The sequence below is a fragment of the Urocampus carinirostris genome, chromosome 3 (genome assembly GCF_059441175.1).
Source record: "Urocampus carinirostris isolate Australia breed hairy pipefish chromosome 3, RoL_Ucar_1.0, whole genome shotgun sequence".
Lineage (NCBI taxonomy): Eukaryota > Metazoa > Chordata > Actinopteri > Syngnathiformes > Syngnathidae > Urocampus > Urocampus carinirostris.
This window is the reverse complement of record NC_142351.1, coordinates 44,052,211-44,075,456: the sequence shown is the minus strand read 5'-3', so window position 1 is coordinate 44,075,456 and position 23,246 is coordinate 44,052,211. Positions and strand designations below refer to the sequence as shown.

The 23,246-nt window shown below is 42.4% G+C and overlaps 2 protein-coding genes across 5 annotated transcripts in view; both read right to left on the bottom strand.

Moving 5' to 3' along the window:
• Positions 1-22,982, bottom strand: part of slc41a3 (solute carrier family 41 member 3) — a 33,869-nt gene extending 10,887 nt beyond the window's left edge. Inside the window, exons 1-6 of one of the 4 annotated variants that reach the window (XM_088332002.1) lie at positions 22,699-22,982; positions 20,537-20,608; positions 19,771-20,117; positions 3,226-3,333; positions 2,016-2,087; positions 381-525 (exon numbers count right to left, since the gene is read on the bottom strand). In XM_088332002.1, the coding sequence (XP_088188128.1) occupies positions 381-525; positions 2,016-2,087; positions 3,226-3,333; positions 19,771-20,082 (637 nt within the window). In that variant the 5' untranslated portion in view covers positions 20,083-20,117; positions 20,537-20,608; positions 22,699-22,982. Of the gene's footprint in view, positions 1-380; positions 526-2,015; positions 2,088-3,225; positions 3,334-6,662; positions 7,985-19,770; positions 20,118-20,536; positions 20,609-22,698 lie in introns of those variants that run through there. The other 3 variants (XM_088332001.1, XM_088332004.1, XM_088332005.1) reach the window with 3 other exon arrangements.
• On the bottom strand, positions 10,360-13,058 carry LOC148369799 (uncharacterized). Its single transcript, XM_088332008.1, has 2 exons — positions 11,435-13,058; positions 10,360-11,360 (listed from the first exon to the last, which is right to left on the bottom strand). The coding sequence occupies exon 1, from the start codon at positions 13,017-13,019 to the stop codon at positions 12,234-12,236; it is 786 nt and encodes a 261-aa protein (XP_088188134.1). The 5' UTR covers positions 13,020-13,058; the 3' UTR covers positions 10,360-11,360; positions 11,435-12,233.
• Positions 22,983-23,246: the final 264 nt, after the last annotated feature.

Here is a 23,246-nt window from a genome sequence, read left to right as displayed (position 1 = left end):
AATCGATCGCTCTAATGCGGTAATATACTGTCGTAAAACCTCATGCATCATGTTCACCTAGACTTATTTTATGGGTAGAAGTACTGCACATTATATATGGTGCAAGCAAAAAATGAAGCACCTATTTCTTCCTAAAAAAGGCAACTTTTATTTCATTCTGTGCAGCACAGTACCAAACGACTCACAGCCCTGTGATTGCTGGCGGCCACAGGTTTAGTACACCGAACAAAGTTCTAAATCGGAATCAAAACAACAATCGTAATGATAACAATAATGGATTTGATTTGAAGCGCCTTTCAGGACACTCAACATTGCTGGTATCCGGGAATTGGTTGGCAAAATTGATTATGCAGAAAAAAAGGCAAGTCTTGGTCACTGACCTAAGGAAAGAGCAGCCACAAATGCGGTGACGATGCTACTTGCGCACAAAACAGCTGCCTGATTAGGTTCAATGCCTCCTCTGGAAATGGCTCCTAAAAATACAGCAGCAACAGCTGCAAGGAAGCCCACCACAGTTGCTTGAACCTGCAGAAAGTGTACAATCACTTGACATGCATGGTTAAAACATTACCAATTTAGTAGAAAGACATTTTGGCTACTTGAAATGGACAAAATCGAGTCAAAAATGTAAGGGTATAAATACTAATCTTTCAAACTGTTGTTGGAGCTGTTGTTTCGTCTTGGTTCACTAAAAAGAGCCAGCTTTTTTGGCTCTCAAACACCTCATTTTTGTTGCTTTAATCCAATGGTTCCCAAACTTTTGCAGGCAGGCGCCCCCTTGGCTCCCCAGGTAATCACTAGCAAAGTGCTTAGTGTGGTGCTTGCGTTCATTGGCTTGTGCTATTATAATAACTTGCCTCTGATTGGTTGACGCTTTTGAAACTCGAACAGTAACAATTGTGGTTGGCCAAAACTCCATCACTCAATACAAAACCTTGAAAAAAAACGCACTACGTACAATCGAATCGACTTTGTTAACTTGTTCAGCCCTAACGTGTTGTGTACAAATCGTTCAAACTTCGACTTCGGTACCGCCCACTTTGGGAACCACTGCTTAAATCCATTAAATACCATCTATTATGTGACATTATTCACTAAATGACTTGAAAAAGGAGGAAATAAAGTAAAAATGAACAAAAGAAGACAAATATAAAAGGAAAAAAAGAAAGAATTAAAAAAACCACAGGTTTTGGGCGGTCCTTTTAATCTGTATATTACCAATAACAATGTAACATTATGTGAAAAGTGAATTAAAAATTGAGAAAAAAAAACCCCCGTTATTCAACAAAATTATAGTCGCATTTTTTTTCACTCTACCACAAGATGTTGCTGTGTTGTGTAACGCATTTAAACTTTGAATTTTTTTTACTAAGCAATTTTATGTAAACTCAGAATGCCTGAAAAACACACAACCATCAAAATTTTTTTAGTGCAACAACAGATAAACAATGTCATACAAAAATAAACTTTATGTTTGTTATGTAAAAACATTGAATGAAAAACGCAAGAAAGAAATATTTAAAGACGTGCAAAAAAAAAAACCTTGAATACAAAACAATTTTAAGCTTTTTCTTAAGCTTAACAATTTTAAATCCAAAAAACCCAGAATCCCTGGAAAAAACATGCGGGTTCACTCGTGAACGACACATCACTAATTCAGACTGCAGTAAAGGCCCAAGTGTAAAAGTCACAGCATGCCACTGGTTGAAAGAGCCATATGGGACTAAATGTCGCAAAAAAATAAACGCTTTATATACATATATAAAACATATATAAAATTTATATATATCTATATTCATGTGTATTTGTGTCTTTTTACAGAAACCATATAATTTTCCATTATTAAACATTCATTGAAAAAGCGCCAGGGAGCCACTATGAAGCGCTTAAGATCCGCTTGTTGTAGACCCTAGAGTTAGGCTATTTACTTAGAGGCACATAGTTTCAACTCTGCCCAAGAAAATCAGCTCATTTAATTTTGCTAATTGTCAAGGACCAATAAAAGAATACTTTACCTGTATCAGTGCAAGATTGCAACACACCATGGTCCATTGCTTTTTCGGGTCGTCCATCTGTCCGGTGTTGGCCTTTAAGTATGACAAGACAACAAACCAACATTAAGCTGGAAAATTAGCAATTTCAGTGCATTACAGAAAAATAATTGTAGGCACAAAAATAATAATTGCATCAGACTTTATATCTTTAGGAAAATGCAGTCAAATATCTGCTTCTATGAAGGTGTGACTTTTAATAACCAATCATTGCAATATTAAGCTGTTGCATGGACTAGTTTCATATTTGCAAGCAATCTTGACTTTACGAGATAGGGACCCGGAGATAAAGCAAAGTTTCAAACACTGTTATAACCTAGTGTAGGTGGTTGTTCAAACCTCACATTGTTTATATGGTTCTGAATTATTGCAGTACCTCCGGGAACGGTGCATTCGCAATGATCGCAGCAAGGCTTTAGGGCTAGGACCTTAGCTTGGCCTTTTGGCTGAGAGTAAGTGTCCCGGCTCCTAGGCTTTGTAGCGTAATATGAACTGACCGATAACGGATAATGGATAATGAATAACGAAGATAGAACAATAACCCTTAAAAACCCCAACCCCCAGTCAAACAAAAATGAATTTGCTTAGAACTTATCAGACACCAAAATGCAACTCAAAGTACGGTATAAAACATTAAATATAACGGAATACACGGACACACATACAATCAGTAACTAATACATTAGATTTAAAAAAATAAAACAAAATAAAAAATGGACATAACACCACCAAGGAGGTCGGTGGTTCGCGCCCCGGCCGAGTCATTCCTAAGACTTAAAAAGTGGTCGGCGGCGCCCTCTGTTGGCTGCGGCTGCATCGGCTCGCTACAACGGGTCAGGTGCAATCGACATTTCGTTCTGTGTACATTGTTACACAGAATGACAATACAAGGAACCAAACACTCCCATATAGGAACAGGAATGTTTAGTTTTCCCCAAAAATATTAAATATAAAATAAAAGGGGTAAATAGATTGTTTTATTTGCAACAAACTGACTTTATTAAGAGAATAAAGGAATTAAATATTTTTGTGAGGAAAAGGCTAAAGCTTTTCAACAAAATTATGTGATTAAGTGTCATTTAGGAAGGATTCATAAGTACTTTGCTAGATGGGAAGTCTGCACTGCAAAAGGGAGCATTCTGACCACACACTAACGGAAGACTAAATATCTCACCGCTGTGGAGAGGCGGGCCGCCAGTGTCATCTCCAAGTTTCCCTTCAGCCCAACCAGAGCAGGTACAAGGATAAACACTTCTGTGATGACCTTGAATACATCCCAGTGCTAAAACAAATACCAGAAAATGTACATTGTTAGTCATTATAGGTGGATGAGCAACAATCGTTTTTGTGAACTACACATACAGTGCATCCGGAAAGTATTCACAGCGCTTCACTTTTTCCACATTTTGTTATGTTACAGCCTCATTCCAAATTGTATTAATTTAATCTCTTATCTCAAAATTCTACACAAAATACTCCATTATGACAATGTGAACACGTTTTTTTTCTTTTACTTTTTTTGAATTTATTAAAAATAGAAAACTAAGAAATCACATTTACATAAGTATTCACAGCCTTTGCCATGAAGCTCAAAATTGAGCTCAGGTGCATCTTTTTTCCACTGATCATCCTTGAGATCTTTCTACAGCTTAATTGAAGTCCACCTGCAGTAAATTCAGTTGATTGGACATGATTTGGAAAGGCCCACACCTATCTATATAAGGTCCCACGGTTGAGTGTGCATGTCAGAGCATAAACACCAAGCATGAAGTCAAAAGAACTGTCTGTAGACCTGCGAGACAGGATTGTCTTGAGGCACAAATCTGGGGAAGGATACAGAAAAATTGCTGCTGCTTTGAAGGTCCCAATGAGCACAGTGGCCTCCATTATTCGTAAATGGAAGACATTTAGAACCACCAGGACTCTTCCTAGAGCTGGCTGGCCTTCTAAACTGAGCGATCGGGGAAGAAGGGCCTTAGTCAGGGAGGTGACCAAGAACCCGATGGTCACTCTGTCAGAGCTCCAGCGTTCCTCTGTGGAGAGAGGAGAGCCTTCCAGAAGGACAACCATCTCTGCAGCAATCCACCAATCAGGCCTGTATGGTAGAGTGGCCAGACGAAAGCCACTCCTTAGTAAAAGGAACATGGAAGCCCGTCTGGAATTTGCCAAAAAGCACCTGAATGACTCTCAGACCATGAGAAACAAAATTCTCTGGTCTGATGAGACAAAGATTGAACTCTTTGGTGTGAATGCCAGGCGCCATGTTTGGAGGAAACCAGGCACCGCTCATCACCAGGCCAATACCATCCCTACAGTGAAGCATGGTGGTGGCAGCATCATGCTGTGGGGATGTTTTTCAGCAGCAGGAACTGGCAGACTAGTCAGGATAGAAGGAGAAATGAATTCAGCAATATATAGTGATATCCTGGATGAAAACCTGCTCCAGAACGCTCTTGACCTCAGGCTGGGGCGAAGGTTCATTTTTCAGCAGGACAACGACCCAAAGCACACAGCCAAGATCTCAAAAGATTGGCTTCAGAACCACTCCGTGAATTTCCTGGAGTGGCCCAGCCAGAGTCCAGACTTGAATCCGATCAAACATCTCTGGAGAGATCTGAAAATGGCTGTGCACAAACTTCTCCCATCCAACCTGATTGAGCTTGAGACTTATTGCAAAGAAGAATGGGCAAAACTGCCTAAAGATAGGTGTGCTAAACTTGTGGGATCATATTCAAAAAGACTTGAGGCTGTATTTGCTGCCAAAGGTGGATCAACAAAGTATTAAGCAAAGGCTGTGAATACTTATGTAAATGTGATTTCTTAGTTTTCTATTTTTAATAAATTCAAAGAAAGTAAAAAAAAAAAAAACTTCACATTGTCATAATGGAGTATTTTGTGTAGAATTTTGAGATAAGAGATTAAATTAATACAATTTGGAATAAGGCTGTAACATTAAAAAAATGTGGAAAAAGTGAAGCGCTGTTAATACTTTCGGGATGCACTGTATGTATGCACCCTGTGAACATATTTTGGCACCACTCCTTCAATGAGTGCACACAATGTTAAAATATCTTTCCGAAAACTAGTCTTGGCAGGTTCATGGGGTTTTTCTCCTTTAAATAGATACACGAAGAACGGGACAGGTGCCAAGTGAAGTGGGACAGGGGAATTGAGTAATGAAAGCTGCACTATGAAATTAAAAATGAAAACATCTGCAAAACAGGTGCATTATTTACTAGGGAGGAGGTAAGTAATACTTTTGCAAGCATATTCAAACTGCAAAACGAATGCAAGCAAAGCTAACAGCTCAATTATCTGAAGGGCACGTTTTTTGTCAACATTGTCAGAGGGATCCAACAGAGTATCTATTCAATGTGGTACGTGCAGGCACCAGGGTGCCCCTTAAGGACAGCGGAGGTACCTGCAAACCATCTTCTTTCAGACTGATCGTGATGTTTCTCTAATGAGTATATTGTTAAATCGTATCATATCTTTCCAATGTTGTGTGGCATGACATATTTCAGTGACTGGTGACATCATACAGAAACGTATTTGTTTATCAAAAATCCAGCAGCCCACCGACGGGCCGTTTGAAAGTTAAGGGGTTAGGAACCGAATATTATTAAAACTCTGCATACCGTCTTTCTTTGTAAATATCTCATGCTTCAAAGTGGACACATGTGGCATATAGGAAGGTGCGGCTAATGTACGCACATCTCCCCCCCCCCCCCCCCCCCCCCTTGAAAATGTACTGGGTGCGGCATATAATCAGGTGCGGCCTCATAGTCCGGAATTTACGGTAAAAACACAGTATCACCACTTCACAACATATGTTTTCTCATGGTTGCACACCATATTCAGGCCTTTGCTCGATGAAACATTAATTTTGGAAATTCTTCCGATATCTAAGGACCACCCTACACCTCATACACAAAGATATTTTTTTTAATATAGCCTCGTACACATTTGTCATAGCCAAATTCAAGCAATTTTTAAGAACTTTAAAAGCCAATTTTCCAATTTCTTCAATACCATGAAAAGAACAAATCTGGATTATACATACAGAGAATACAGAATACAGAGATTCCTCAGTTTTTGCGGTTAATGGGTTCGGACCAGAACCACCCCCGAAAAGTGAAAATTCGCCAAGTAGTGTCGAACCTTTTTTATTTATTTATTGTTATTATTATTAATTTATTTTGCATGGCCCATAATTAAATGACGTTTCATAGGATAGTGCCATGCAAACTAATACCAGTTGCCGTGAATCAAGATGGAGGTAGAAATGTAATGGCAAAGCAAAACCACTGAAGAGCCGTGGCTTTATTTCTAAGCAGACTTGTTGAGAAAAAAGGCAACAGTTTTAAGTACTTAATTCAAAATTCCAGCACTTTTCAACTCTTGAATACACATTAGGATATAGGGATTTGAAGCACTTGTACGGACCCAGAGTATAAAATGTAAAAAAAACTGTAAAAATTAAAAAAAAAAAGTCTATGATCTATGATTTGTTTTAAGTCAGTTGTTCTCAAAAATAGTGCACTGTATATGCTACACTTGTCCTTTTTAAAATCAAATCCAACCTATATTTTATCAAACACATTTGCGTACTTGTATAAGGTCCATGACGAAGCCAGCGAAGACCAGTCCCAGTCCTGAGACCATGAATGGCACCAAGACCTGCAGCGCGATGAGCCACGAGCTCTCAGGTAGAAAACCATGTTCCGAGTGTGTGAGCTTCCATGTCACACCACGTAACTTATTCCCCTGGTAGCAAAGCTCCAGCTCGAGATGAGTCACCGCCATGTTGACTAAAAGGGTTATCTAAGTTCAATATAGTCGTGCCATCTTTTAAAATGTTAAGTTGTGAGTTAAGACAAGGATAGAAAGAAATCATAATCCATTGATTCAGTTCCAAAGTAAAAAGTGATCAGCATCAAGGATCTTGTCACTCAAAAAAGTATCACATGAATAATCATAAGGAAGGATCCTTTACCTTAACTCCAGTCAAAAAGAAAAACAATAGAGCAAGTTTTACTAAAGAATGGATTGGGCATTTGATTGATAATTGTTTCCTTTGTTGGATAAAACAATGCAATAAATAAATGATTAAAAGCATGTTTAATGGATCATTTCTGGTTTTAATAAAATCACTGCTACTTCTTGGGGACAGAATACGTATTCATTTTAATTACATTCATTTTTAACAAATATTTAAGTCTTAGGTTGTTTTTTTCAACCCTTGACCATTTGATTGAAGTGTTGAAGTGAGTAAAATATTGTAATTTGAAGGTTTTTAATTTAGATCCACACTTCAGGTTACTTTCTATCTATCATTCAATAACGTGTTGCCTCCTTTATCAAGTAGTGAGTCAGCAGTAAAGTAAGCCATTTATCAGCGATAGCCTCTGGTGCTGCTCCTGATCTCCCTATTATTTCTTTCACTTGTCTAAATGTACAATCAGATCAAAATATCTTCTAAACAGTTGTAATCAACCATTCTTGCCCGAAGAAAAGTTCCTCAATCTCAATCAACACTGCTTTAAAAGACTAAAAGGACTGATTTCAATGCAGTCTTTAGTCCTCATTCATATCCCATCAGATGTAATATTGACCGCTTTAGCACATCCACTGCCAAATCACTGACAAAATATATAAATTGTGACAGCTTGATGAATGACTCCAATACGTCGTTTGAGTCAAAAACCAGCGTCCCTGCTGCTGTCCATCCAGCATGTCTTTCAAAAACCCAAACAAGTCAGAGCTGTTAATAAACGATCCAAAAGATCCAGTAACACAATGAAGCAGCTGGTGTCTGAGAGGCTCCCATATTCCTTCTCCCGATGCACATTATTTGGCACGCGAAGAATTGCTCTTCACTCCACTCTGCTATGACGTTGCACCAAGGAGGGGTGGGTACTCCCTATTTCACATCATGCTCATCCAGGAAGGAAATGACGAGTTTACTGGCAAACACTCACATTGCTGCTTTTATTGACGCGGGTCTTCCACACAACCCGACTCCTTTTGAGTATGTGAATATATTTTTCTTCAATTAAGCAAATAACGTATAGTGTGCCTGCCGACAATTTTGCAAATATGCTATATAATATTTCATGCCTTGGAGACTTAAAGTCTCACTCTCAAAGTTGACCCATCTGTCTTTTTTTGCTTTAGAGCTGTGTCGTCATTGAGGTAACACAACAAAATGGTGAATCTCATGAACACAACATGTGAGGCGAGCTCAGAAAAAGACAGTGATTGTTAGTCAAGTTCAAGTCGTGTTTGTTTGTATAGCCCTCAATCACAAAAAGTCTCGAAAGGCGGTACAGACTACATATTACCATTACACTATTCCCTGATCTAAAGCCTACATGAGGAAAAAGAAAAACTCAAAAACCGCAGCATAAGGAGAATGAACACACATCAACATGAAAAATAGGTAATAGCGTCCGGAAGTCAACATCATTTATAAGCGATTGAATACAAGTTGTCGTGAACAAGTTACATATATTTTTAAATTGGAGTGTCTGGAGGAAAACCCACGCAAGCAATGGGGAGAACATGCAAACTCCACACAGGAGGTTCGATCTCATGACCTCAGAACTGTGCCGCACACGCGCTAAGCACTGCGCTGCCGTGCAGCCCTATATATCTTTATATAGACCGTTATTATATTTAAATACAGTTAGAATAGTTATCATGTTAAGGCAATTGTAGGAACAAAAATATTGGTAGGTTGTAACGATTCTAAAGCTCCAAAGTAATTATGCGTTTTTTTTGTTCAGACACTGTGTACTTTTAAATCTCCCGGAAGTAGATTAAGCCAAACTCATTATCAGTCACAGAAGGACAATGATGGTGGAAAAAAAAGTGTGAACCATTGTGGATAAAATGTGTTAATCAGTTAAGGGGGGAAGGGAATGAGAAAAATATCAACTCATCAATCTCAGCAATTTAAAAGAAGAGAAAAACTGGCTCTTGAAAAATTATACAAAAACTGAATTGTACTGTATGTCATAAACATCTACTCAAAGAGCAGAAGCCTCTGCTAAAATAAATTTAGGCTGCGTCCCATTCTTTTCAATTTCCCTCGCTATTTGCCCGGGCACGTGAAAATGGGATGTGTCCCAATACTCTGAGACCGAGGAAGAAGTGCCCTTCAACCCACAAAATAACCATTTCAGATGGAAGGAGGTCGGGACCTGACTTGGAACGAAATGACTTCCCAGAAGACTTTGCGAATTCTCAATATCAACAAACATGGGTGAAAAGGAACCGCACAGATGTACCGTATTTTCCGCACTATAAGGCGCACCGGGTTATAGGGCGCACCCCGAAAAAATTGTTTTTGGTCCTATTTTTGACATACATAAGATGCACCGGATTATAAGGCCCTACAATGGGAACGTCGACAAAACAGCCAGATGATTCAGTCAAACTGATTACCCCCTTAACATTCCCAAAGCTTGCAAAGAAGCAAATACGCGTCGAGAACACGTGCGGATGCGGTGTCCGTACGATGTCACTCAAATGCATCATTCCATCATTCGGAAGGTTAAAGTCTTGGGATTCAAGAAATGCCAACCATTCCTTAGTATCTATTTTCTTTTTCGCTCGCAACTTTACTGTGCATATGACAATAAACACTTGGAATTGAGTTTAATTTAAAAATAGACACTTCATTCCATCCATTATCTGCATAGCTTATCACAGAAACATCGAGTTCAGTCTGAAACAAGATACAGGGACAATATAAAACCCGGAGTAGCTCACCGAAGTCGTTGTGTTCATAATAATGTGCAGCCAATGTCCTCTTATATCCGTGAGGGTAGTAAATCCAGGAGAATAAAATATTTACAAATACAGAATAGAAAAAAATGCTTTCTCTATGCCGTCAGCCACGTGCTATACACATTCATCTTTTTCGGCCAATTGCAGGCTTTGTTTTGCCGTTTAAGCCAATGCCAGCCTGTAAATATTAAAAAGGATCCGCCCCTTGACCTCCGAATAACTTTAGCCAATAGTGATCGATTCAAATGATGATTGACACATTGGTTAGCCAATGAAACGCCGGTAAATAAATCCCAGTATACACCGCGTACTACTTGGCGTTCGGGGGAAAATCTAGTCGGCGGCTGCAAGTTAGTTGGAAAACTTTGCAATTTTAAAATTGATCCATAAGTAAGGCGCACTGTATTATAAGGCGCATGGTCAGCTTTTGAAAAAAATAAAGGCTTTTAGGTGCGCCTTATACTCCGCGACCCTACTGAGGATAAGCGGTGTAGCTAATGAGATGAGATGAGGTGCGCCTTATAGTGCGGAAAATACGGTAAGTCTTTTTCCACAACTACGCATGTATTTGCAACAAAATATCTTGAGATATCTTGGTTAGACATAAATGCAATAGAAAATCGTATTTTCGCGTTAAAACATGAACATTGCAAAATCGCTACTTTACACAGTGCACAAATTTAACAAGGGAGCCGCAAAAAACTCTTCACACTCTAAACCGTAGAGTAGGATAAATGTGCAGAAAATCACGGTTCAGCCTCTCCCTGTTTTTATCTTCAACGAGTCTTGCCTTTACATCTACATGGTCGCTAAAGCAGCAGAGTCACAATAACGTTCTTGATATATGCGCTTGTTTACTGTACACGATTTCGGGTGTCCTGTTTTATTTACAATATGATGCTTTCATGTGAGCTCAAAGTGCATTCGTTATATCACGAGTAATGTCTCCGTATTTCACGTGGAAATACAGATGAAACATAACTATCACATAGTCCACTGTCTTCTACATCATTATGAAATAAACCAACAAGGTGTTCCTTCAAAATAAAGACATTTAATCTATAGGAGTTCTACTTAGATAAACAATATACCAAATACACATGGCGCACAGGTAAAGTATGTACATCAACTTGTGTGAAACTCAGGACAAATAGTGACTGCTGCAGTAATATCTAATAGAGATCGAAAATAAAAGAGGAACAAACTTTTTTCAAGTTGACCTAACTATATAATGCGGGGCTTGCGCTTTGTTACATCAGTGAGGCGAGTCGATCTCTTCAGGCATTTCCAGCAGTTTCAATGGGGTCAGGAAGTTCTGGAATTGGCAGCTGCAGGTCCATATTGTCCTCTGATACATCCGTATCTGGGTCTAGGATGTCCCCGTCTATGCAAACATAATGCAAAAAAGCACAGGATGCAAATGTGGGTCTGTCTTCAACAGCCTGAAACATGGCTTTGGGCAATTTCTTCCATATGAACTGTGCAACCCGGTGGACAATTCTGTGTACTGTAAACCTGGGAACACGAAAGACTCATGACACCACACGGTAGGACAGACCGAGGGCCAGCCAGTACACATAGATCAGGACCTCCTGCCGTGGTCCTGTTCCCTCTTCAGCAGCTCTTGCAGGGCCCACATGGCCTTCTTGCTCCACATCAAACCATAAGGAAATGATAGGAACATTCCTATCCAGCCTGTCCACGCTTATGGGACGGCCACTCTGGAACACAATAGGAAAGATAAACAATTTAGACATAAATGTTGGCATATAAAAGAAAAAGACAGCTTTTACTGTGATGTATGCATCATGAAAAAAATGTAGAAATTATCTATTTTTTGTCAGACAGGACGAAAGGAAGACTGAGATCACTTGCGCTCGTTTCTTGGTTTTATTGAAAGAAAGGAAATGACAAGGTGGGATTCTTCAATCCCTTGGTTGGCGGATTGACGGAACTTGACAGGCGGGTGAAGGCTTGGCGGGAATGGTCGCGGACAGGCGTAATCGTAGTGTTCGGAAAAGAGTTCAGGAGTCAGACGGGCAGGGCAGATTTACAGAAACGGGTCGGCAACGGAGATCAATCAGAAGAGAACAGGGAGCAGGCAAAGAGTGTTTTATGTGGTTTTATGTGGTAAAACATTTGGCGTGATATCAAACCTAAAACGCTTACTGAGCTGAAGGCAACAGCTAGCATGAGTACAATCGGACAAAGTGTTACCGGAATCTGGGGATTTAAAAGTACAGGGTGCGCCAATCAGCTGTCCTGGATGTTGGCGCCAAAACCTGAGCACAGGTGTTCCCAATACATGTGATTGTGACAGAACACCCCCCCCCCTCAAGGGACGGCTCCCGAAGTCCCCAGAAAAAGAAAAGAAAAAAAAAATTAATCCTACAGGCAAGAGTAATCCAACAGGCAAAAGTATATTCCGACAGGCAAAAGTATAATCCGACAGGCTGGCCAGTTAGAACTCCTCTGAGCGGACCGATGCTCCATCGTCGTCTTCAGGCGTAGTCGATGATGGACCCAGCGGAGATGTAGTCGTTGGCCGGACACCTCTAAGACGACCTCGGCGAGGAGCAGGTTGATCTGGATACTGGCGGTGGAACTCGGAGATGAGCGAGCGATCCGAGATCTGCCGGGTGGGGATCCAGGATCGTTCCTCCGGCCCGTATCCCTCCCTGTCCACAAGATATTGGAGACCACGTCCTCTACGACGAGAGCGGAGCAGACGTCGCACAGTGTAAATAGGGTCACTATCCAGGAAGCGAGGGGCTGGGGGGGAGTGACTTCAGGTACCAGAGGACTCTGGCGGACAGGCTTAATGCGGGAAACATGAAACGTCGGTGAACCCTCATGGTGCTGGGCAGGAGCAGGCGGACTGCCGACGACTAATAATTCTGTCCACCGGAAACGGTCCCAGGAATCGGGGGGCCAACTTCTTGGACTCCACCCGGAGTGGAAGGTCCTTGGTGGACAACCATACTTGTTGGCCCACCTGGTATGTTGGGGCTGGAATTCTTCTTCGGTTAGCCCCCTTTGAATAACTTTGGACGGCCCGAAGACGAGCAGCCCGTGCCTGAGCCCAAGTGCGACGCCAGCGACGGGCATTTGCAAGAGCCGACGGACAAGAAACCTCTTCCTCTTGGTTGGGGAACAAGGGTGGCTGGTAGCCATAGACGCACTGGAAGGGAGAAATGCCAGTGGAGGAGCAGACAAGGGAGTTGTGGGCGTATCCCACCCATAACAGCTGTTGCGCCCAGGAAAGAGGCTCACGGGAAACCAGACAGCGGAGAGCAGTCTCCAGTTCCTGATTGAGGCGTTCAGACTGTCCATTAGATTGCGGATGGAACCCCCGGACGAGAGACTGACCGAGGCCCCCAGGAGACGGCAGAACTCTTTCCAAAATCCTGAGGCAAACTGAGGACCTCGGTCTGAAACAATGTCTTTTGGGATTCCATGTAGGCGGAAGACATGCAGCTGGACCGCCTGCGCCGTCTCCTTGGCGGACGGAAGTTTGGGCAAGGCCACAAAGTGGACCATTTTGCTGAAACGGTCCACAATCGTCAAAATGGTTGTCAACCCAGTAACGAAGTCCAAGGAGATGTGGGACCAAGGACGGCTGGGGACTGGTAAAGGTTGAAGCAATCCGGCAGGGGGCCGATTCGAAGTCTTCTGCCGGGCACAGGTTTGGCAAGCCCCGACATACCCCTGGACGTGCTTGGCCAATGAGGGCCACCAGAAACGTCGGGCCAGGAAGTTGCTGGTGCGGGTACCACCCGGGTGACAGGAAAGGCGAGAGTCGTGCCCCCATTGAAGGACCTCCGACCGTAGGGCTTCCGGGACGAATAGCCGCCCCTCTGGACAAGTACTGGGGCCTGCTTGGTCTTGGAGGGCCTCCCTGACGCGGTTCTCGATGTCCCAGGTGAGAGTGGCCAGTAACCGGGACACAGGAAGGATGGCAGCTGGACCCTGGGAATGATTGTCCTCCTTTTGAAACTGGCGAGAGAGGGCATCTGGCTTGACATTGCGGGACCCGGGGCGGTAGGAAAGGGTGAAGTTGAAACGGGTGAAGAAGAGTGACCAGCGGGATTGTCTCGGGTTCAAACGTTTAGCAGAACGGATGTATTCAAGATTCTTGTGGTCAGTCCAAACTAGGAACAGAACTGGCACCCCCTCCAGCCAGTGGCGCCATTCCTCAAGGGCCAATTTTATAGCTAGCAGCTCACGATCCCCCACGTCATAATTGCGTTCGGCGGGGGTTAAGCGACGTGAAAAGAATGCACAGGGGTGCATCTTTTGATCCTCGGCTGACATTTGGGAGAGAACAGCCCCAACACCAATGTCCTAGGCATCCACTTTAACAACTAGCTGACGCCCCGGGTCAGGTACTTGGAGGATGGGCTCCGTCGAAAATCGAGCCTTGAGGGCAGAGAATGCTTTGTCGGCCGCAGGAGACTATCTGAAAGTTTCCTTGGGGCTAGTGAGAGCCGTCAGGGGACCCGCTACCGTGCTATAGTTCCGAATAAATCGTCGGTAAAAATTGGCGAAACCCAAGAACTGCTGGAGCTTCTTGCGATCCGTGGGGACAGGCCAGGAGGTGACTGCAGACACTTTCGCAGGATCCATCTCCACTCCGCGATGATATACCCCAGGAATGACACGGTTTTGGCGTGGAACTCACACTTCTCAGCCTTAACGAAGACGGAGTTCTCTACACTATTTCAAGATGGCGGCGCGTCTACTAGACGCTGCGGCTCGAGCTCCAGTTCGTCTTTTGTTTTTCAGTGTCCCCTGATCCCTCTTATTTTCCCTTCGACTCCCTTCGTACTTACAATAATATGCACTACATCCCGAGGGATATACAGAGACCACCGGATCTCCCTGGAAGATTTGCCGCCTGCCGACAATGACAACGACAGAGAAAAGGCTGAGCTAAGCTAAGAAGGCGACCACACAGACCAGCGCTCCCAAGCATGTTCAACCAACGCCAGATCCATCCGTCCACAATGAGTGATTTGAGCTGCGGATCGCCACCAACAACGTCCGGAATTGGAGGACTTTTTTTTTTTGCCATCACGGAGTCTTGGCTTTCCCGACGCCGCATTACATCACCGGCTCGAACGAGACGAAGACTCCGGTAAAAACAGGGGTTGGAGACTACGCGCTACAATAATAGCGGAACCATTGATACACAATGCTCACTCGATATGGAGTTCTAGCTATGTACTGGGAAAGTTAACTGTGGTCTTTGTGTTTGCTGTATACTTTCCACCGCTAACAGTTTCGCCAGGTGCTAACGTTAGCATAGCGCTATATCTCCTGCCCGCTGCTAAATGCCCCAACGGAGCTTTATCGTCGACGGCGACTTTAATCGGGCATGCTTATTGACTGTACTCCCAAATCCCTTCAATTGTGGACTGAGCGATTCGGAGGAACGCTGGACTGTGTAATGTAAGATCAAACATTCGGGAACTCTGTTTGACCCTCACAACAACCCACCCCCCCAACTACCTCTTCGGCCGATAGCGCTGCCCGATTAATCTCCATGGCTTCGTGAGTAACTGTCATCGGGGATCGGGGCGTTTGGAACCTACTTGGCTCTTTGGGCGAATTTGTCGGGAGTCGTATTGTTCTTACCCTCTCCTGTCGCCGTGCTTGGACCTGACGGTCAATTCGCGCCGTCAGTGCAATGGCTTCGTCGAGGGTGGGTATGGGACACCAATTCGTCCTTCAAGTAATCGGCCAAACTGTGGAGATAAGCGTCCACTAACGCTTCCTCATTCCAATTACTCTGGCTAGCGAGTGTTCTGAATTCAATGGAGTAATCGGCGAACGAACGTTTTTCTTGGCGAATGTTAAGCAGGGAGCGGGATGAGTCAGACGAGGCAGACCCAGTATCGAATACTTTCAGGATCTCCTGGGAGAATAGTGCAAACGAGGAACATGCCACCGATCCTCGTTCAAACTCAGCGGTACCCCAAAGTCGAGCTCTCCCAGTCATGTGGTTAATGACGAACGCTACCTTGGTTCCCTCGGATCGAAAATTTCGGGGTTGGAGATAAAAAATGAGTCGACAGTTTACGAGGAAGGCACGGACTTGGGTAGGGTCGCCGCAAAACTTTTCGGGTGCGCCCACATGGTGTTCTGCTGCTTCGGAGACATGTGAGGTAGGCAAAGGAAGACTCGGCGGGGTTGTTTGTGGGCTCGGAGACGGGTTGACGGAATGCGGAAATGGTGACGTCAGTAATTTTGACAGCTGCTCAGACAGGCTCGCTACTTGCTGGTGGTTCTGTAGTAAGAGGTGTTGTTGCTGTTGCAGAAGACCTTGTTGCTGTTGGGCTTGTCGAAGCAGCGTGGCGACGTCACTTGCAGATTTCTGTACGGCGCTCTCGGCCCATTGTAGCCGCTGTAGGACGGTGGGAGACTCCGCGTTGCTGGATTCTTCCTTCGGAGGAACGCGCGCTGATCTCATGTTTTTGGTCCGATTGTTCTGTCAGACAGGACGAAAGGAAGACGGAGATCATTTGCGCTCGTTTGTTGGTTTTATTGAAAGGAAGGAAATGACAAGGTGGGATTCTTCGATCTTTTGGTTGGCGGATTGACGGAACTTGACAGGCGGGTGAAGGCTTGGCGGGAATGGTCGCGGACAGGCGTAATGGTAGTGTTCGGAAAAGAGTTCAGGAGTCAGACGGGCAGGGCAGATTTACAGAAACGGGTCGGCAACGGACATCAATCAGAAGAGAACAGGGAGCAGGCAAAGAGTCAGAGGTACGGGCTTACTGAGCTGAAGGCAACAGGTAGCATGAGTACAATCGGACAAAGTGTTACCGGAAGCTGGGGATTTAAATGTACAGGGTGCGCCAATCAGATGTCCTGGCTGTTGGTGCCAAAACCTGAGCACAGGTGTTCCCAATACATGTGATTGTGACATTTTTTAATATCCAATGACAACTATTTTGGATTAAATTCCTTATGAACAAAGGTGTTTGGGTCCTGCAAGGAAGGTTTGGTGACGATATTATGACAGCTTAAGGGTCAGGTGGACTGTTCTTGTTTACTTTTCATCGTGTCACACGTTAAAAACCCCTATTATATGTAATAAAATAGCATTAAGATACTAATAAGTAGGTTGTCATTTATGTCTACACAAACATAGGGTATTATGTGAAGGTGGGTTGTCGTTAACCCTGACTGTATTTGACCGAACGGGTCATTTTTTTAATTGAGTGTACGTACCTTATAAAGACGAATCTTCAGTTTAGCGCATTTCTCCTCCGGTGATTGGAGAGACGGAAAAGGTGATGAGCTTTCAGGCGATCGGTAATAACACAGCTGTAGCGGGCATTTTCAACCTTGCACGGACTTTACAACTTCCACACCACAGGTTGAGACTCGAGTTTTTTACATGTGACGTAGGCCAATACGTCAGTCAGGTCTACAGCCAATTAATATTACCGCCATCTCCTGGACTGGGGTGGAACCTTGCAAGTGCCGTCCAATTTCTTAGGCGACAATGTTCACTTGCACTCCTCTCACTGAGGGGACTTCCCTATGGAGGGACCTCACTGGAGGGTTCTCAGGGCCAAGTGAGAGGAATGGGATTGGGCCTTAGTCTTCTAGAACTGTACTTTGACGACTCTCATTCAGATTGGTCAAAAAAGAGCCCTGATCAATAACAGAACATTATCTTTTAAAGTCATAAATACTTGGTATATGAGATTAGAACCGTGGTGGGCTTGTATAAGTAACCTGAATTATTTTGTACTAAAAAATAAACATTTCTTAAAATAATATGCTCTAGAAAGATAAATAAAGTTTGGTTTTACTTACTTATGGGAAACGCGCTTCGAGAGGTCCTCCTCCGTGGTAAACAGTGGCCGAAAAATAGCTTTCCGACCATTTTTGCAACCGCATCAAGCTTTCTTATTCCTCTTTCAGTTCATAAGAAACGACTCGCCTCTTCTTTAAGCTTTACACCAACCATATCGAATGGATGCACGAGATATTAAACAATAAAAATGTCAGAGTTTGCGCTAGAGATAGTGTAGGCGTACAATTTAAAGTGCGCATGAATTATGTCAGTAGGGCGACGAATGTCGAGAGAGTTGGTGCGAGAGTTTAGTTTTGGAGAGAGTTTGGTGTGTTTACAATGGACGGGTGCTGATGGTTGTCGCTCTCCACAGAGACCGCAAGACCTTCTGAATATTTTATCATGAATAAGGAGCAATCTATTACATGCTTTTTGACACGCTACATTGGTGGCAGCGATGGGATTACAAGCAGGTAAGAGCGGATGCTGGGTGACCTCTCACAGCGTCACACGTCAGTGGAAAGTAGCCCTACAGTAATGTTCTGTATTCAAAAAAGGTGCACAGAATACAAAATCTAACTGATAGCAATGTCCGGCTATTTTCCTCATCCCGAAAAAAAAAAAAGGTTCCTATCTACTGCTTTAACTCAGTCGAATGGTCGTAAGTAAAGGAGCATCTGTACTTGTTGCTAGGCTCAGATATCTATCCTGAGGCCTTTAGAGTTGCAGGCTCTGTTCCATAAAGAACAGTTTGTGGAGACAATCAGATTTCGAGTTGGCATTTGGGCGGAAGTCAGCGGGTTTTGAGCAACGTCACCGGTTTCACAATCTGTGACTAACTTAGTGGCTAGGGTAATCTACCAAAGTGTTCGCGCCAAGAGTTAAACAGGGAAATAACACTGTTGAAGCAAGCATGCATTCGCGACTGTCAGCCTAGAGGTAAGCTTGCTTGTTTTTATTATTTTTTTAATTATCCACCAGATGTGTCATATAGTTATTTTTAACTTAGATTTCGTTGCAAGAGTCAGGTGCGGGGGTGAGGGATGGGGGCTCAGAGGGGCTCCCGTGATGCAAGGAGAGCAGAGGCAGCAACCGCGACGGGAGAAAGGGGTTGCCCGGCTGACGTCTGTAACTTGGCGCATTGGTGCTGTCTGGCGCAATGGGACGACAGCGGCAGTGGTGCGCGGACCTCCGTCTGATCCTGATAATGGCCGTGCGACTGGGGCCAGACGGGAAAACAGCGTCTCTCCCACCCGAGTTCTCACAAATAAATTTCACTCCCAAGAGACGGCTCATAAGAGCCTGTTCGTTTGTGAATGACACATCACTTGTTCAGTATGGGGCTGAAGGCGTTGTTCCCCCGCAACTGGATTTAAATTATATTTAGTCATTGAATACTTATAAAATCATTCTTGGATTTAGGCATTTAACTCAACACACTCCAGCCTTTCCTTTTTGCCAAGGTCCGAATTCTACCTGGAGATCTTCAGAATCAGGCCTGCAGGACCTGTATCATGAAATAAGTGTCAAAAAAGTTTTAATCAATCAGGTTAAGGGTTGGCGACACCAGGGCCTTCTACTTTTTTCCACAAAGTATGATTGGCTAATAGGGAGTAATGCACCAAAGTGATGGTGCCAACAACCGTTGACTTGAAGAGAACAAAGAAGAATTGGTTAGTGATTGAGTGGACTAGCCGGAGCTAGCAGACTATCTGTAGCAAGCTGCTCAAGCACAAATATTGTGTTTTTGTCAACCCACAAAAGCCAAAGAAGGAGAAATGGATTTGTTTGCAGATTTACTGTCATCACCAATTACAAGACTGCCTTTTTGAGAAAAGCTGGACAACATTAAAGGTGATGTTCGGATGTTCAAAATATTACTATTGCCGAGGCCTCTTTCTGTCTAAAATCAACATTGCAGCCTCTGTCTCTCTCTTAGACACACTCGAATGAACGCTTCCTTTTTCATAATTTCTGGGGTTTGGGTTGGCATTTGGGTCATATTTGTAACATTCATTTTATTCCTTTCACTATTTTCATACTATGAATAAAGAAAACACCAAGCACATGCAACCGCCTGGAGTAGAAGGTATTCAATGTTTGAAATGAACTCACCTGTATGTTATCCAGCACCATCCCAGCCATCACCATTCCCATTCCAGCCAACAGGTAAGGGAAAAGTACCTGCAGACATATCGCTCGAAATGTCTCCTCTTCGCCTTTGGCTGGTTCTACTTTGGTCCTGACTTCTGACGGCTTTTTAAGAGGCGGCTGAATGATAGGCGGTAAGGTGAACTCATGATGTCCATCCAAGTTAGCAGTCTGTCCCGCTTTTGGACTTGTGGCCGGGATCTTTCCTTTCGTGCGAGACTTTTTGTTCTTTTTCCGCTGGCGAGTTTGTTGCGATGCCTTGTCTTCGCCGGGCATGATGTCTTTACTGGTTGTCCAAGAACTGGTTTAGCCTAAGAACATAACAGATTTTTAATAAAGCATTACAAAAGATGTGTGTTCAGGCTCTTTTATACAAATAAAAATGCATCTTTTCTTATTTCCAAGCGACTGCCAACTACTAATAAGTGATGGCAACAATTGCAGATGTTTAAATAGGGGAAACAAACATTCGCAATCACGCAGAAGAAAAAATCCAAGCAACCATCTATGCTTTTTTTTTCAATATTTTGAGGATAAAAAATAAACAAAACAGAATTTTCTTCAGCACTCTATGTAGCAGTGAAATGCAGTCAGAAGAGGCAAGTGAGTAAGGGCCTCAAATATCATCATGGAAATATTACATACAATTAAAATTATATTAAATTGTTATGTTTATGGGCAGCACGGTGGTTAGCACGTTCTGCACAGTTCTGTAGTCATGAGATCAAACCTCTTGTGTGAAGTTTGCATGTTCTCCTGGTACTTGCATAGGTTTCCTCTGGGCACTCCGGTTGCCTCCCACCTTCCAAAAACATGCATGTCAGGTTAATTGGACTGTCCAAACTGTCCCTAGGTGTGAATGAGCGGGCGAATTGTCTGTCCCTGTATGCCCTGCGACTGGCTGGCAACCAGTTCAGGGTGTCCCCTGCTCACTGCCCGAAGAAAGCTGGGATGGGCTCCAGCACCCCCGCGACCCTACTGAGTAGTGCAGATAATGGATGGATGGATGTTATTTTTATTTAATTTTAAAGTTCTTTCTCACCTAACTACACAATTTGGGGATTTTCATTTTTAAAATTGCTGAATTTTTAAATAAATATTATTTTACATTTTGTAACTACGTTTAATTTGATTTCATTTACTTAACCTTTTCAAAAGGCTGCTGAATTTTTTTAAAAATATTTTTATTTACATATTCTCAAAACTGGTGGTACAGAAAATTGAGGGAGATGGTAAACATAGGAGTGTTCATTGATAAACATTTTGTAAGTATAACTTTTCCCACACATTCACACCATTCCGGGTGAAAAAAGGACCTAGAATAAGAAAAGAAAAAATAATACATGTATACGCACACAAACTACTATATGTATATATATATATATATATATATATATATATATATATATATATATATATATATATATACACATAAATTCATGCACATAAATACATTAACACATACATTTATACACGTACACACACAATACACATCTATATTAATAAGAAAATAACTAAAACAAATAAGGAGGACAAAGGGCAGCTCAGAGCTAGTGATTATCTATGTTAAACTGCAGGGTATCTATGTATTTTAATGGCACCATGTCCGCACTTAATAATTTTAATGTTGACATTAGTTTTTTTTTTATGGTTCTTGGGTTTTATGGATATTAATTATGGATATTTATTTGTGAATATTGTATTTTCTTTTAATTGTTGCATGAATGAATGTTCCAAATTAAGTTTTGTTGGTCTTTGAAAATTAATATAAATATTCTGAATGTCGATCAAGTAACGCTCCGTGCAATGTCTGGAGATGCAGAGTGAGGCATGCAATTCTCTTGCCTCATAGCAGGGGGCAATAGTAGGACCAAGGATTCTGATTTGGCACATTCCTTAGCCACAAATAATAAAATTATCTACGGTATCCGCGAGCTAATAGCAAGTCAAGCCACCCAGTATTTTTTTCTCATTGCAATGAATTTTTTTTTTCCAAAATGGAGTAGTGCTATTATTCAAAAGAAGCAACACATAGACTTAATTTCTATGTTAAAAGAGCTGGACAAAATGTTGTTTTTGTAACTTCTGCTTGCTGCCACCTCTTGCGTGTATTAACATTTCAACCTCTGCCGAGCTCCTCCATAATGCTCATGCAAGTACGTGCATTTCGTAGGTTTTGATCAGGGGATAGTGTAATGGTAATATGTAGTACATACAGCCCTTAAAGACTTAGACACAGTCAAATAGACTCGTCTTTCTTCATTTTTCGTGGGGCTTGGGTTGGCGTTTGGACTGTACTTGAAGCAGGCCTCTTCTTATTTTCACCATATTCATGCTTCATTAACACATATTAACAAAGAAAGTACAAGGAAAACCTGCTCCCTAATGTGTTAGGCCCCCCTACAGCTTTGCTCAAAGTAGGATAGATGCAGATACATGTGGTGGGAAAAAAAGCATAAGGGCTCTTTAAACTCAATTGCGTATTGTAAATACATAAAAGAGAATCTATTTAACTTTCAAGTTTTCTCAAAACACCTCAAAAGATGGAGCCCACCTTTAAGGTAAGACAATACACGTTTTTTACGCAACAGTTATTCCAATATATTGCTTCATTGCGCTTCCAATCAAATAATAAATAAGATATAGGTCTATTAATTTGTACATTTGACTTAGCCTCACAGTGCACAAACCTCACCGCACATAACTGCTGCATAAAGTCAATACCCTTCAGAGAATGATGGTGGAAAAAAAACTTTAGGTATATGCGGACCTGAATGCTGCAAGTTCATGTGTCAAACGCAGGTGACGAGACAATCAAGCTTCCAAACTAAAAAACAAACAAACAAACAAAACAAAATACACACTTATGGAAAATTCCAATTATGTATTTACCTAATGAACACGCCCGGAGAATATGGGAGAAACAGAATATGCAAACTCCACCAACAAAACACGCACAATTTCGCTCCATCTCTAAAATCATACAGTATTAGCAAACGATATGGCAAATATAAGCAAATGAATCAAACGTCCGATATATTCTCGAACGTCTGCAAGAACGTCTAAGTTTAACTGTGTCCACTACGTCTGCATACACAAAAAAACCGAATTGAATAACTAACAAACGTGTTAAGAAAAATTTTCCTTCGATCGCACACCGGAACCAGTCACGCATACAGCCCATAATTTCGCTCCTATGGAGACCACTGCGAAACTAGTCGACCTGTGATTGGCTAAAAACAAGAGCATAAGCGTTATGAACCGAAAGCTTTCCCCCATGCGGATAGGCTGTGTAACTGCATTTGATCTGCACGCAACAGTACTTTCAAAAGCAACACAGTACTCATAACACGGAAAAAAAACGTTCACCTCACTCAAATAGCGACTCAAACACAATTTAAATAATGCTCGAATATTCGTAAATTTTTAATTCAACAAGT